The 15488-nt window shown below is 49.1% G+C and overlaps 2 protein-coding genes across 3 annotated transcripts in view; both read left to right on the top strand.

The window, feature by feature from the left end:
* PSMD14 (proteasome 26S subunit, non-ATPase 14) overlaps window positions 1-4460 on the top strand; it is a 49409-nt gene extending 44949 nt beyond the window's left edge. For both annotated transcript variants that reach the window (XM_050899616.1, XM_050899617.1), the window contains exons 10-12: window positions 325-450; window positions 1760-1822; window positions 4037-4460. In XM_050899616.1, coding sequence (XP_050755573.1) covers window positions 325-450; window positions 1760-1822; window positions 4037-4135 — 288 coding nt within the window. In that variant the 3' untranslated portion in view covers window positions 4136-4460. The remainder of the gene's footprint in view (window positions 1-324; window positions 451-1759; window positions 1823-4036) is intronic.
* A 4321-nt stretch (window positions 4461-8781) lies between these two features.
* TBR1 (T-box brain transcription factor 1) lies at window positions 8782-15060 on the top strand. The gene is made up of 6 exons (XM_050899608.1): window positions 8782-9473; window positions 9870-10024; window positions 10344-10465; window positions 10820-10978; window positions 11876-11937; window positions 14100-15060. Exons 1-6 carry the CDS (start codon window positions 8782-8784, stop codon window positions 14941-14943), a joined length of 2034 nt encoding a protein of 677 aa, XP_050755565.1. The 3' UTR covers window positions 14944-15060.
* The last annotated feature ends 428 nt before the right edge of the window (window positions 15061-15488 follow it).

The following is a 15488-nucleotide window of genomic DNA, read 5'->3' as shown; positions in this document are numbered from 1 at the left end:
GCAATTGTGCATTCTCAACCTACAGCAAAACCAAAAAATTACAAAAGAAAAACCAAAGTATTCCTGTCAAAGTAAATGTGACCCTGGTTTCAATGCCTCATTTTCATATTTAGGGTTCAAGAAGTTTGATCTTTAAAAACGTATGCAAAATCTATCGTCTGCTCTAGCAGAATTGAAGTACAGGAAATACAATAATCAACTTTGTAAGATCAATATTTTTTTATTACATTCTTACTATTATAAATTGTTTTTCTGTCCAAGAGATCTTCATAGTATTATGAATGTATTTCACAATGAATGCTCTAAAGAGGTTTTGTTTTGCAGATGCTGCTAAATTTGCATAAGAAGAGTTGGATGGAAGGTTTGACGCTTCAGGACTACAGTGAACATTGCAAACTCAATGAAACAGTAGTGAAGGAGATGTTAGAATTAGCTAAGAATTATAACAAGGTATTCATATCCCATAATGATAGTATAACTGTAGCTGTGTTTATGAAGTGAAGAAATTTATTACTTAATTTCAGAAGTAAGAAGTTGATTATCACAAGCTTTATTCAAAATGACTTGTAAAGGACTAGACTATAAGAACAAAACAATTGTTGCAGGAACTCTTTTGGACCTTGGTGGTTATTTGATTTGTATAATCTGTTTTCAGCAAACTGTTTCTTGGGATTTGGTTAAATTAGGCACAAGTGTGGCTTTAATGGCCTTGTGGAGACTGTGTTTCTTTTTAATCAACTATGTGTCATTTCTATGTGAAGTTGCCTATTAGCTCTTCAGGCTTTGCCACATGACTTTTTGCCCTAAACTAGCAAAGCATTTAATTACATGTTTTGCTTTGAAATGCGAGTAATCACATCAATTTTGTATTTTCACTTAGTAAAGAGAATATAAGATTCCTGTAGATCAAAATAAGCAGTTAACTGTATTCTTCATTCCTTCAGTCAAGGACTACTTGACCAGTATAGCAGAATAAAGGTTATTTATCTGTATCGTTCCAAAGATAGATAGTAAGTATTTAGAACACATTCTAGAGCCCAATTCAATGTTCTTTTTAGATAAAGAAATTATTGTTGGTGTTGTAAGAAAGAGGAATCACAGTTATTTGTACTGTTTTAATACTGGCACTTACACTTAGAAATATTTTTTATAAATACTAGATCTCAACAAGCACTCTATGAGTAGTAAGCATGTCAGTCATTCTTGACGAGTGCTATTTTTTTAACTACTTAAAGTCCTTAAAAACAAAATTCAATATTCCATTCACTAGTTAAGTTAGTGGACTTACTTTATAAAGACACTGCGTTTGAAGGGAACAGAACATTATAAAAATGTATTAAAATAAGTGACTTTAAACAGGATAAAAATTTATTGAGATCAAACCTCCAGTAGTTGAAACAATGTAGGTAACGTTATTTTTGGTTCTGCTTTACTAGTTTAACTGTCTTCAACTATCTTTAACTATTGATACTGCACATTTAAGATTTTTGCTTAAAAACAGTTTTGTGAATATCTGACAATAAAACCATTCATGAGTATTTGCCTTGATCTTTTGCACTAACACTTAGTAATTAAAACCACGTCTGCTGAAAAGCTGAAGTACCTTTCCTTTTGACTTTCTGAAATGTGTTGCCGTTTGATTTTTTTTTTTTTTTTTTTTTTTTTTTTGAGAAAGAGAATTATATTTTGAGAATCCTGTGGCTTGGGGAAAAAGTAAATGAAATCTGAAACACTGACCTTTTCTGTGTTTCTTTCACAGGCTGTTGAAGAAGAAGATAAGATGACACCTGAACAGCTGGCAATAAAAAATGTTGGCAAGCAGGTGAGGTGTGATGAATTAGAGTAAGGTGGAATGATATGCTTCGTTCATTCTAAATATTAATTTTTTTACATGTGCGTAGGTGATTTTAGTTCTACGTGCAAGATACTCTCAATGCTCCAAATAATGAATTTATTTTTGGTGAAGATTGTTGTGTAAGGGACAAGGCTTTTGACTATAGGTAATCGGCAGAATATCTGCAAGTCGTGTTCTACACGCGTTTGTATTACATGCTGAGGAGCAGTGTTGAGATTTGGTAGGTTTTTTCTTTTTTTCTTTCTTTTTTCTTTTTTTTTTTTAACTTCTTTCCAAGAAGAGGCATAAAGATATCCAAGTCTGTGTCAGAGAGGCCAAAACTGTGGAGACTTTTAAAAAAAAAAGTAATAATTGAAAAAAGGTGGGAGCGTTGTTTATACATTATCATGGCTACAGAGCCAGCTCACCCCTATCCTCCGTTCATGAACACACTGTCAATGCTTAGCTCCAATACACACGTATGCAAGTAAGCTACGTTGCTTTGTATTGCTGTTGAAGGAAAACAGTTTAGGACCACAGCTGGAACTGCAAACACCCACTCAATTCATTCTGTCCCTTTGCAATGTCAGGATATAATGCCTAACATTATATCTACATGCCTAACTATTTCTACATTTGATTTCAACATAAAGGTTGAGGAAATGTGCTTTGGTGAGGGAGAGGAGAGCAAAACAAGTTTGTAAGAGGTTGTCTTCAAATTCAAGAAGGGCAATGGAAACAAGAAATAGCTTTAAAAATATCCAGCGTGTCCTTAAAGAACGAGTATTTATTGTATTGCTAGTAGCAGTAGAAGAATTTAAAGGATTTGGATTGCTCTTATGTGTCAGCTTCTAGCAGCTATGTCATAACACATGTGCACTATTGTTAAGTCACTCGTGTATTTCAGTAGCATTCAGAACAACGGAGTTTATGCATACCTACACATACATAAATATATATATATAAAATAAAACACATAAGAAGGGCTGTATTTTAAGGGTTATGATGTCATCTCAAACAGAACTTGAGCTTCACTAGTTGTTTAAATCATTACGCAGACGTGAAAAAAAAATTATTTTGATACAGTTCTTTAAAAAGAAAATAATTTTTTTCCTCATAAAATTATTAAGTTTTCTTTAAATTACAAAATGGTTCAGTTAAGTAATTTCCATGTGGGTTTTTTATGAAACTTAGATAAAAAGCTTTGTAAACAAACAGCTGCTCACAATGGGGATATTATGTTATTAGGTTGCATAATTTGCTAGGAGCAAAGAGAATATTGGAGAACTGTATGATCTTTGACAATGAGTTATTTAAGGACAGCTTAGATGGATTTTTCTAGTACACTTTTATGTAAACTTAGATGCGTTCATTAGATTTTGACAATAATTCTTTTTTAAAAAAGTTAAAATTCCCACGATTGTCTTCCATATTTTAATTTCTTTACACACAAGAATGCTACAATAATACTACAATAAAGTTTAGAGATGTTTTTTAAATGTACCTGATAATTTTGCAGTATTTGGTGATTAATTACTTAATCTCAATTCTGAAACTGAAGAAGTGCATGAGTGTGGTTTTTAACCAGAAATAATCTTATTGTTCTATGCAGATGCCCACAAATGCCCACATCAGTCGAGTAGTAGTGTGTGTGTGTATGTGTATTTTCAGGCTTAACATTCGATTTTTTTCAGAACATTTGAACATAGCATTGTGCATTTTTTCATTTTTTTATGGGTATAAATATGCTAATTTTCTTGCAGTCAACACAACTATTCAAAGACCGTGTTAGACCATGCTTGAGTCTGTACAGGATTAGAACACACATTTGTACAAAGATCTGAAAACAAATTGCAATGTACCAGAACTAAGATTAAAATATTGGCCTTAGTGAGATGTATAGTAAATTCCTCATATTGTGTGTTGTCCTTAAAACTCACAGCTGTCATGGTTAGTTTTCAGATGCTGGATAGAAGTTTACTTCCTAAACCTATCCTCAACTTATCTGAGTGATAGGATGGACTAATAAAATCTTATTTGTGGAAATTCAGTCATTTGCTAGGTCTTGTTAGAATGGAAAATGTAGGAACATTACTGGCCTGTGTTGCTTAACTCATAATCATCTTAAATAGACTTGAAGTAAATGAAATCCTTCAATGATGTGTTTCAGTCATTTCTTTCATGGCATCCTTTGTATTTCAGGACCCCAAACGTCATTTAGAAGAGCATGTGGATGTGCTGATGACCTCAAACATTGTCCAGTGTTTAGCTGCTATGTTGGATACAGTTGTATTTAAATAATCAATTTACTGTTTGTGATGCTTTCTGTGTATATTTGTTTATTGTTTCTAATACTCACAAAACAGAGACTGTTGAGGCTATATTTGATTAAACAGAGACATTTGACTTCATTTGCAATGTAAGCGCAGCACTATAACACCTTTCAGTCTCTAATTGTGCAGTTGCTTCAGTTTCTTTATGTCAGGGTCTTTACAGATTCCAAAGCATTCAAGAACACAATGTGGGCAAAAATGTATTACACTTTCATTTAATATTTGGGGGAAAAATCAGTAGTACATATATATTTTGATTGTTGCAACACAATAAAAATACATTTACAAACCTGTCAAGTTCTGGAAGGCCTTTTTTGAGAAGGGACGGTGGGAATTAACAGTGTAGGAAAAGTGTTGGTAAAGGTTTATTTCTACCCACTGTAAAACTACTGAGATATTAATTGCTCGGACAGCAAAAATTCTCTAATGAAATTTGGCTTCCGTTGATTACCAGATACTCTCATTGAGATTAAAAAAAAAATTAAAAAAAAACTTTGTAGTAGCTCTGAATTCTGAGGATGTACAAAAAACCAAAATGCTGAAAATTCCCCTGCCAGTTCCCTTTCAATATTATTCAAACCCTAATATCCACAGAAGACAATTGACCTTAAGAAAATGAATTCAGTTATGCTGATAACTGAATCACACAACTCTCACAAGCAGTGTCATAAATAGCAGTATTCTGAGAATAAACATTAAAGTGAGAGAGGCTGTTCTAGGTTATGTGAACCCTCCCTCCTGCAAAAGAGAACGTACACGAGAAGTCCATATATAAAAATATATGGAAAGGGTCCCAACTGGAATATGACATTTAAAACAGTTTCCACTGACTAGAGAGGGAAACACTCGCAGGAAGGCAGGTGGGTTGGCTGCTTGGGTTTTAAGCAGGCAAAGCCAAATAACTGGGTTTGGGGAGTGACTTTCGGTTTGGGGCAGGGGTCTGGTTGGGGGTTTTTGTTTGTTTGTTAAGTATTGGATGGAACTTAGGCTGATTTGATTCTTTTGTCTGGGCAGAAGTGTTCTCTTTCTGTGTCACTCACAATGTGTTGTTTACTGGGTTTTTTAAAAAAATAAACAGCAACAATTGTGGCAGGCAAATATTTTAAAACTAGATTAATCTTTTCGTGTTGAAGATTTTTTTTTTTAATTTAACTTCTTACTTGCATAGTAAAGAAATAACCCATAAAATTGTCTTATTTTCCACTTTGTGCCCAGTAATTTTCTGTTTACTTATTACCATTCAAAGGTTTTTCTTTTGTTTGGAATTTCTTATTTAGGCCTTTTAATTTACTATTTTAGAATAACTCTCTCTCACAGTATATTTAGCATGCACTTACTTCAGAGGGAAACATGCAGATTTTTGCAGCTGCCCTCCTTATGGCCTTCCCTCTGCCCCCACAGTAGGCAGCAGAATATCAGACTGGGAAAATGAAGACATACCAAACCACATTTGCCTGCATATAGTTAAATGGAAGTGCTTTCTGGCGATTTGCACTAAAAACCTGCGTATCATCGAGGAAGGCTGTATTTGGGCCTTGCCGTTGTCCGATGCATGCAGCCCAGGGTGAGCTGATGGGGGGACCTGCCCTGGGGCTTGTCTGCCAGCGGGGCTCTGCATCCCTGCCGCTATCTACTCCCACGCGCACGTGTAACACCACGAGGGAGACATAGTTTGGCAGGTCGTGGGTAACATGGCACTGCAGAACAGGAGAGAAGCTATTGCAGTGCTGCAGTGTATACATGCGTGAAAGGCCGGCGTAAGCAGGGAGACAAACCAGTGAGTCTTGCATATTCTAAATTAATTTTGACAAACGTACATCTTGCAGAGGGTAGCTGAAGGGAGTCTGTTGGAGATGCAGATCTCTTGTAGTACGAGCTTGTGCTGTGGTACCCTGCTTTCTATCCACTCCTCAGTTTGACTTGGAGGCACAATTTTCCATTTACTAAGATGTTTCATGAATAATCAAAAGGCTGTTTTTCGGGGCATCTTTCCTCATTTTTGTCCAGTGCTTTAGGAGCTGCACAGAGGATTTGGAAGAATGTGTGCATGCAGTAACCTGAAAAGCAGCAGCCCATATACCATCTTGGAGGAAGAAAGAGGTTTTCAAGCAGCCACCTTCTGAGCCTCCAGCCGCAATGGAGCAGACCTTCATTAGCAGCTTGACCCCTCATCTCCTGTCAGCACGAAGGACGGGCATATTGTATTAGCAAACCTCTCTCCTTCTTTCTATGACGATTCTGTAACACCACCTGCCATTGCATATCCCCCTATTACACCAGTTTAGGAGTTGTGCACTGAAGATTTTTTGGCATATATTAGCACTTCCATGTGATTGGCAGTATACCACTGAATTCATTGCAGCTCTGCATCTATATGGGTGTAGCTCCGTAATTCAGGGCAGCGTTTCCCAGGGTTTATCTGTGTTTCAACCCATCTCCTGCCTATATGAGTCCATTACCTTTCTGTTGGTTTCAAGCAGGGAAAGGGAAGGGTGAGCACACTGGTGAAACGTGTCGGAAACAGTAGTTAGAACTGATACTAATAAAACTATTTTCGTAGCACTGAAAGGAGAAGGTGTAGTATGGAAAGTTGCATGCGCTGTACCACCCGACAGCGAGTAAAAGAGTGAACTGCTTGCTTTTTGCTTCATAAATTATTTTATTAGAATAATTTCCTTGCAGAGAGTGTGTGTATGCCAGCTTCTATGAAACACCAAATAACTGAACTAGCTCACAGTTAAGCAACAGAAAAATAAATGGCCATGGAATCTGAGAGTGTTGAAATACGCATTCTGACACATCATCCTGGTTCTAGTCGTCTCTGGATTTGAGTTTGCAAAGTTTCAGCCTGGCTTCAGATGATTATACACTGGTCTTGGTTTTATTCTCTGATGGTCCAGGCTGCGTTAACTATCAGTGGAATTTGAAGCTGGCTGCTGATGTCACCTGGAAAGAGACATGGTCTGTGAAATACTTGAAGTCCAAACCGCAAAGGGGAAAATACCAAGAAAAATGGAACAGGAGAGCTCCTCCCTGGGCAAAAAAACAGTGCTTTTAAAAACTCACAAGCTTGCCTAGGAAGGGAAATTGAGATTGATGCTTGGCCGAGGCGGGGTGGCAAGCGAGTCCCCTGAACTCTTCAGGCGCATCTTCACGCCTGGGAGGGTCCCGCTTTCACTTAGCCCGAGGCTGAAACGGACACGCTGCGGGACCCGCCGGCCGGTCCCTCCCGCTAACGGGGGGTCCCCGGCGGGGGGGGGGGGGGGGGGGGGGGCGGCCGCAGCCCCCTCCCCGAAGGTGCGCGGGCCTCGCCCCCGCCCCGCGGTGCCGCGCTCAGCCCCCGCGGGTGCGCACGCCGGGGCTGCCGGCCGCAGCTCTCCGCCAGGGATCGGGGCCGGGGCTCGGCTGGGCCCGCGGCTCTCGCGGAGACGCCCCCCCGGGCAGAGGGAGGGTGCCGGCGGCTCCTGCTGCGGCACCACCGGTCGTGGTTTGCTCTTCCCCGCCGCCGTCCTAAGGCTGCCGGGCGGGCGGCGGGCCGCGGCAGCGCGCTGCCCTCAGGCGAGGCAGCGGCTCGTGACCAACGTCTTACAAAAGACCTCTCCCCTCCGAGCGGTGCCGGTGGGACTGAGTCACCGAGGGAACGCAGGCATCGAGTGGAAAGGAATCCGGAGCCGGATGGGTAGATGGATGCCTTCCACGCTGTTTTGCTGATAATCTCCGGCATTACGGCTCCCAGATAAAATATTTATTTACTAAAGAACCCGTAAACATCGCGGCCAATACATCAGGGCACTTCGGCTGCGGGGCTGACGATTATTTCAGAACTTAAAAGAGATGACACGCGGCCGCTGTCAGCGGGGACGGAGGGTGTATTTTTCCCCCGCGAAGCAGGCACGGGTGGGAAGGGGTGGGGGCGTTGCGCCGGGGGGGGGGGGTCGCTCACAGGAGCCGGGGGAGGGGGGCTGCGCGCTCCCGAAGGGGAGGCGAATTGGGGAGGTGAGCCGAGGGCAGCGGCCGCCCAGCCCGGCGCTCCCCTCGCAGCCGGTCCCCGAAGCCCCCAGCACCCGATCTCCTCCCTGACACACAAAGGCGGGGGACACGCGCGCAATATTTGGGGAACCGCAGGGTATTTGATTTATTTTCCAGCCGTAGTCAAAAAAAAAAAAATGCTGGAAAGGTCACATAATAATGAGCTCTTACAGCAAACACACTCTTCCCTTCCCCCTTCCCCTTCCTTCTATCTCACAATAAAATCATCTCCTTCAATTTGCCATGATCGTCGCGACCAGGAGCCAGGTGATTATCCTAATTAATGTCTATCTAATTAAATTACTGTCAGCGGTTAACCAATGGCAGAAGCCGTTTCATCCTCTCCACAAGCAGCAAGATCAAAAGTGAGTCTTTCCTGATTGCTGCATAGTGTCAATTGGCCAATCTCTTCTCCCAGGGAAGGGGGGGAAAAAAAAAAAAAAAAAAAGTAAATCAAACGTTTGGGAAGCATTTGGTGGATGAAGTGCTTTCTGCCTAGTGAGGGTCCCAGGATGTCTAGCTTCTGATGCTAAGGAGCCCTTTCAGATCCAGGGACTGAAGGGTTATTACTGTGGTGCTAGAGCTATGCAGCTGGAGCATTGTCTTTCTCCCTCTATCATGCTCTCCAAGAAATTTCTCAATGTGAGCAGCAGTTACCCACATGCAGGCGGATCTGAGCTTGCCTTGCATGATCATCCCATTATCTCGACCACTGACAACCTGGAGAGAAGTTCACCTTTGAAAAAAATTACCAGGGGGATGACGAATCAGTCAGATACAGACAATTTTCCTGACTCCAAGGACACACCAGGGGACGTCCAGAGAAATAAACTCTCTCCCGTCTTGGACGGGGTCTCTGAGCTTCGTCACAGTTTCGATGGATCTGCTGCAGATCGCTATCTGCTCTCTCAGTCCAGCCAGCCCCAGTCTGCTGCCTCTGCTCCTAGTACCATGTTCCCTTACCCCAGCCAGCATGGACCTGCTCACCCAGCCTTCTCCATCGCCAGCCCCAGCCGCTACATGGCTCACCATCCTGTGATCACCAACGGAGCTTATAACAGCCTCCTGTCCAACTCTTCTCCACAAGGCTACCCCACGGCGGGCTACCCTTACCCCCAGCAGTATGGCCATTCCTACCAAGGGGCACCTTTCTACCAGTTCTCCTCCACCCAGCCGGGGCTAGTTCCCGGCAAGGCTCAGGTCTACCTGTGCAACAGGCCACTCTGGCTGAAATTCCACCGGCACCAGACGGAGATGATCATCACGAAGCAGGGGAGGTAAGCCACCGCGCGGACCCTCGCCGGGTGTCGGGGCTGAGCCGCCGGGCTCCGCCGGGGGAGCCGCCCGGAGCCTCCGCCGCCCCGGGGGAGCCGCCCGCCCGCCGGCCGCCGGGCCCCCTGCGCTGGGCGCCGGGAGCGCCGGTGCCGGTCCCCGCCGGGGCAGCCCCCCCTGCCCCCCCGGAGGCTCCCGCGCCCGCTGCCCTCATCCCTTCCCCGCGGAAAGCTCGACGCTTCGGGGAGGGAGTTTCTTTTGATTTTTATTTCCTGGTCGCTACCGGGAGCCGCGAGGATAAAGCACAACGGGCTGGCTCCTCCGCGTGTGCCTGTCGCTGCCGGTGGCTTGCTTTCCTTCTTGCCTTTCTTTTTTTTTTTTTCTCCTTTCCTTTTTTATAGGCGCATGTTCCCTTTCCTAAGTTTTAATATTTCTGGTCTCGACCCCACGGCTCACTACAATATTTTTGTGGATGTAATTTTGGCGGATCCCAATCACTGGAGATTTCAGGGAGGCAAATGGGTTCCTTGCGGCAAGGCGGACACCAATGTACAAGGCAAGTTCCTCCAATTAACACTTTTCCCGACACATATGTAGGTGAGAATGATTAATTAAAGCCTTTGTGGACCGGCTCTGGCGACTTCTTAAACGAGAATGGGCCAATGAAGCTTTTAAAAAAAAGGAGGGTGGAGGAGACAGTAAAAGGTGTTCGGAAAACGCTGGTTTGATCCTTCTCGGTTAAAATGAAGGGAGTTTCAGCAGTAGAATACTGCTAACTTTAACGGGGTCCTTCGACCTCGTGTGCTGCTGCAGTGGCAGAACCGGGGTATACGCGAGAACTGTGATGTGGCTGTGTTTTCTGTTGTTTTGCTTAGGAAACCGGGTGTACATGCACCCCGACTCCCCCAACACGGGAGCCCACTGGATGCGCCAGGAAATCTCCTTTGGGAAACTAAAACTTACAAACAATAAAGGAGCATCAAACAACAACGGGCAGGTCAGTGGGGGGAAACGCAGACGCTCTGCCAGACTTATTTTTATTGCTTCAGGCAAAATCCTGCCGTTTCCGAAAGGACGTGTATTTTTTTTTTAGACCGTGTCGTTAGGTGACAATAAAAGGGTGGTGGTGGTGGGGGGGAAGCTCTCCCGTTTATTTTGCCACGGGCCTCGTCGACCCCGAGCGCGTTGCCTAGGCTGGCACCGCTGCCCGGTGTGGCCGGGTGAGCACGCAGCCGTCCCGGGGAGGCGGCGGCGGGGTCCCGCCGCCCGCGGGCATCGCTCTCCCCGTCCTTCTCGCTCTAATTTCCTCCTCTTCCCGCGGCCCCCTCCCTCCTTTTCCTCTGCCTGACAGATGGTGGTTTTGCAGTCCCTCCACAAGTACCAGCCCCGCTTGCATGTGGTGGAGGTGAACGAAGACGGGACGGAGGATACCAACCAGCCGGGCAGAGTGCAGACCTTCACCTTCCCCGAGACCCAGTTCATAGCAGTCACCGCCTACCAAAACACCGATGTAAAGAGCTCCCCGGTCTATCCCGCTTGCGGTTTCCCCGCTCCCTGCAGGGCACCCCGCCGAGGCCGGCCCGGCCCGGCCGCTGTGCTCCCTCCCCCGGGTCTCCGGCGCCGGGAGATGGGGCTCCCTATCTCCCCCTTTGTGCCACGCTGCCCTGGCCGAGGCTGGCGAGCCCCGAGCGCGGCCGGAGCCGCCCGCGCCGCTCCGCGTTTGCCCCGGGAGCCCCGCACCGGCCGCCCGCCCGCAGCGGCGCTGCCCTCCCCGCCAGGCCGGGCAGAAAGCCCGCCGGCGGCGGTGCCGCTCCGCCTGGAGCTGGGCGTTTATCCGCCGCTTTCATCTTCCAGGCGGGAACAGCTCAGTTAGCTGTTAAGCTGTTAGCTTAAGCTTTAGGTCTGCAAAGATCAATTAACAACCTCATTGATTGCGCCGGGGGTGACGGAGCAACTTCCTCAAATTAAAAGCTCGTTAATGCCTGGCTACGTTTCGGAGTGGTCTGGCTTTGCTACAGACTGGTGCCCCCCTTTTTCAAATGACATATGTTCGGTCCACATTCTTGCTTTAGTTATTTTGCTCGATGCAGATGTAAACGCTTAGCTACCGTTCTGCGGTACGTTTTGCCTAATTTCTGGATTTAAATATATTCATACCCATGCAGTAGGAATACTGACACGTCTCAAAACCTGGGGTTAAATATTACATTTTATCGTACTTTTTACAATAAAGTAAATACTAAAATTAGACCGTGATATCTATAAGCATGCCAAAGCTTTATTTTTCACGGTTTAAAGGCAATTTGATCACTAGAGTAAAGCTTGATCTTTCTAAAAATGTGTTGGCCGCAGCAGAGCATATTTTTCAGGCTTTCACAACGTGCGCTCTGATCCTCTCTTTCCCTAGATCACACAGCTGAAAATAGACCACAACCCTTTCGCAAAAGGCTTCCGAGACAATTATGACACGTAAGTAAACCCGATTTTTATTACCCTTCTGCCGACAGCACACACATGTCAAAGGGGGAAGCTTTAGGATGTGGGCTGGCTTCATTTCACACCGAAATGCGTAATGTCAGGCTTTTCCAGAGCCCTCCGGGAGGGAGGCAGCCGCAAGCTCCCCCGGCGGGGCCGCGGCCGCGGAGGGGTTATCCCCGCGGCTGGGCTCCGCGCAGCCCTGCGCAGCCTGCGGCCACCTCCGCGCCCGGGGGCCGCGCTGCCCGCACCTGAGCCCGCATCTCGCTTTGGCACTAGCGGCGGTTTTGTTGTTGGTTTTCCCTGGCACGCATCTTTGCGCCCCTTTCCAAGTTCTCGTTTCACTTGTGCTTCTTTCGGAGCCCTTGCGCGCCCCAGCAACCCGCCGGGTTTGCATAATCCCGGGGTCCGCAGAGCCGCTGTCCGGAGGAAAATGTCTTCGCCTCGTTTTGTTCTTTTCTGGTGTTGGATTTTTTTTTTTTTTTTCCTTCTGGGTGGAGCTAAAGCCTCCGAAGTTTTAATCGCGGTTTGCCTGCGTGCTGCCTCTGCCCGTCCGCCTCGGGTCCGCCTGTACCCAGGCACAGCCGTCTGACCCAGCCGGCCGTGTTCCCCCCGCGGGTGCTGCGGCTGGTGCCGCGCCGAGTGCGGATCCGGGGACGGGCACCAGCCCCCCCCCCCCCCCCCCCGCCCCGGCCCTCGGGAGCCGAATGGAGACATCCCGGCCCGGCAGGCGCTGACGGCTGCGGCTTCCCCCGGCCCGGGGTACGGCCCGCCCGGCGCCCTCCTGCCCAGCCCGGGCCGGGCCAGTGGGAGGTGGCGGGCACAGGGCGGCCCACACGCCCGGGGGGGGGGGGGCGGGCCGCTTTGGAGCTCACCTGCCCCGCTGCAAGCTCCGGGTCTGCGGGACGAGACTCTGGCTTTGAGAGGGGAAACCTCCTTCCTCTCTAAACTGCGGCGGGGAGCGGCCTCCCTTGGAGCGCCTAAGCCTGCGCGTATCTTCAGCGCCTGCTTAAGCCTCCCTCAGCTCTGACAGCGGCCCAGCATCACCCAGCAGCGGGATTTCAGTCCACGGGTGGAAACGACGCCGAGGCCTGAACTAGTGCGAGAGGGGCCGGGGCCGAGCACCGGCTCTCCTCGGGGAGCGGCTTGTGGTGCGGCCGCTCTCCCCCACGGGCGGGGGTCGCGGCGGCTGTGGCGGGGGAGCAGGGCCGCCGCCGGGAGGGGAACGACGGTCCCTGGTGCCACAGAGGGCGGCAGCCGTGCCTGCCCGCTCTTCTGGGAGCTCTGCGAGGAAGATGCGCGGCCTTTAGAGAGGCTGCGTGGCCTTCGCCCCCAGCCGCAAGTGCTTTTCTCTTTTTAATAGGAAAAAAACTTTATAGGGCGTCACTTGAAAGGAGACGGGGGGAGGGGGAAGCTTCAATGTTGTCTAGCACGTTGAATTTGTTTAAGGGCCAAGTTTATTTTGGATAAGAAATTCCAGGAGGCGTGGAGGGTTAATTAAAGCACAGTTTTAGCCTGAATTAAATACAGATAGTAGTTATTCATCCATTAAAGTTTTTATAATCGCAAATTGCAGCCCAGCATGGGAGAATTATATATAGGCCACGCAGGGAACACTGGATGTGTTTGGTTTTACATTTCCTACAGTAGGTGTTTAAAGATTAGCTTAATTTAAACTCGGTAAAATGTTGATGGTTCGTCTGTGACTCCCAATAATAAGTGTTAAACAGCCGATATAATTCCGTAGTCTGCCATTCATGCTGTTCGCGGCAAATGACCGGGTTGCCTGTTGCGCATATGGCGGGACCGGCCAACGTGTCACCGCCCGGGATTTCACGCCGTTGGGATGCCGGGCTCGGACCGGAGCAAGAGATCTCAGCCCCGTCAATGAATGGCCAACCGGTTCCGAAAGATTTGCTCTCCGTGCCTCCCCCCATCCTCCCCTCCTCCGTTAAGGCCTCGGCGCTCTTGGCGCCGGAGGCCGAGCCCGCAGAGGAGCGCAGACCCCCGGGCAGGGCAGGGCAGGGCAGGAGCGCGCTGAGGCGGCCGCCGTCCCGTCCCGTCCTTCCCCCGAGGGCTGCGGCCGGCCGGGTGCCGCGCCGAGGAGGGCGCCGGGCTGCGGCGGACACCCAGCTCTCTCCCCTTCTCTTGGGCAGGATCTACACGGGCTGCGACATGGACCGGCTGACGCCTTCCCCCAACGACTCGCCCCGCTCGCAGATCGTGCCCGGGGCCCGCTACGCCATGGCCGGCTCCTTCCTCCAGGACCAGTTCGTGAGTAACTACGCCAAGTCCCGCTTCCACCCCGGGGCAGGAGCCGGCCCGGGGCCCGGCGCCGACCGCAGCGTGCCCCACACCAACGGGCTGCTCTCCCCACAGCAAGCCGAGGACCCGGGGGCCCCCTCGCCGCAGCGCTGGTTCGTCGCCCCCGCCAACAACCGCCTCGACTTCGCCGCCTCCGCCTACGACACGGCCACCGACTTCGCCGGCAACGCGGCCACGCTGCTTTCCTACGCGGCCGCCGGCGTCAAGGCGCTGCCGCTGCAGGCGGCCGGCTGCGCCGGGCGGCCGTTGGGCTACTACGCCGACCCCTCGGGCTGGGGGGCCCGCAGCCCCCCGCAGTACTGCAGCAAGTCGGGCTCCGTGCTCTCCTGCTGGCCCAACAGCGCGGCGGCGGCGCGCATGGCCGCCGGCAACCCCTACCTGGGCGAGGAGGCGGAGAGCCTGGCCCCCGAGCGGTCCCCCTTGCCGGGCGCCGAGGACTCCAAGCCCAAAGATTTGTCCGACTCCAGCTGGATCGAGACGCCGTCGTCCATTAAGTCCATCGACTCCACCGATTCTGGGATTTACGAGCAGGCCAAAAGGAGGCGGATCTCCCCCTCGGACACCCCGGTGTCTGAGAGCTCCTCGCCCCTGAAGAGCGAGGTGCTCACCCAGCGGGACTGCGAAAAGACCTGCGCCAAGGACATCGGCTACTACGGCTTCTACTCGCACAGCTAGGCGCGGCCCGCCCGGCCCCGCCGTCCTTTTGCACAATAACTCCTCCGCGTTAGCGCACTGACCCCCGCCCCTAGTTGCCCCATCCGTACCCCCGGTCCCGGCCCGGCAGGCAGGGAGGCGGGGAGGGAGGGAGGGAGGCAGAGCCGCGGCGGCCGCCGCCGCCCCCCCGCCCCGCTCTCCGCCCGGCCCGGCCCGGCGGCGCCCCGGGGCACGGGGGGCACCGCCGCTCCGAAACCCACTGATAAGTAGGATGCTTAGACTCTCTCAAACCGTACAGCGCTTCCTTCCTTTTACCACGGATGGATACTAGGGGATAACAGTAATAGTGGGGAAAAAGAGCCTGTGAAATGCCTGTACATAGTATTTAATTTATTGTAACCGATTACTTTTCTTTGGTTCTGTTTCTTATTTGTTTGGAATTTTTTTTTGTTTTCATTGTTAAGTCACAAAACTTAGATCCTGTTTAAATTTCTTTACCCTCCCCCCTCTTGCTCCCTCTTCCCCCTGTCCCTCCCCAGGTAAACACTCTTTCTAAATGCCTCTGG

The sequence above is a fragment of the Gymnogyps californianus genome, chromosome 7 (genome assembly GCF_018139145.2).
Source record: "Gymnogyps californianus isolate 813 chromosome 7, ASM1813914v2, whole genome shotgun sequence".
Taxonomy (NCBI): domain Eukaryota; kingdom Metazoa; phylum Chordata; class Aves; order Accipitriformes; family Cathartidae; genus Gymnogyps; species Gymnogyps californianus.
This window is presented reverse-complemented; position numbering and strand designations above follow the sequence as displayed.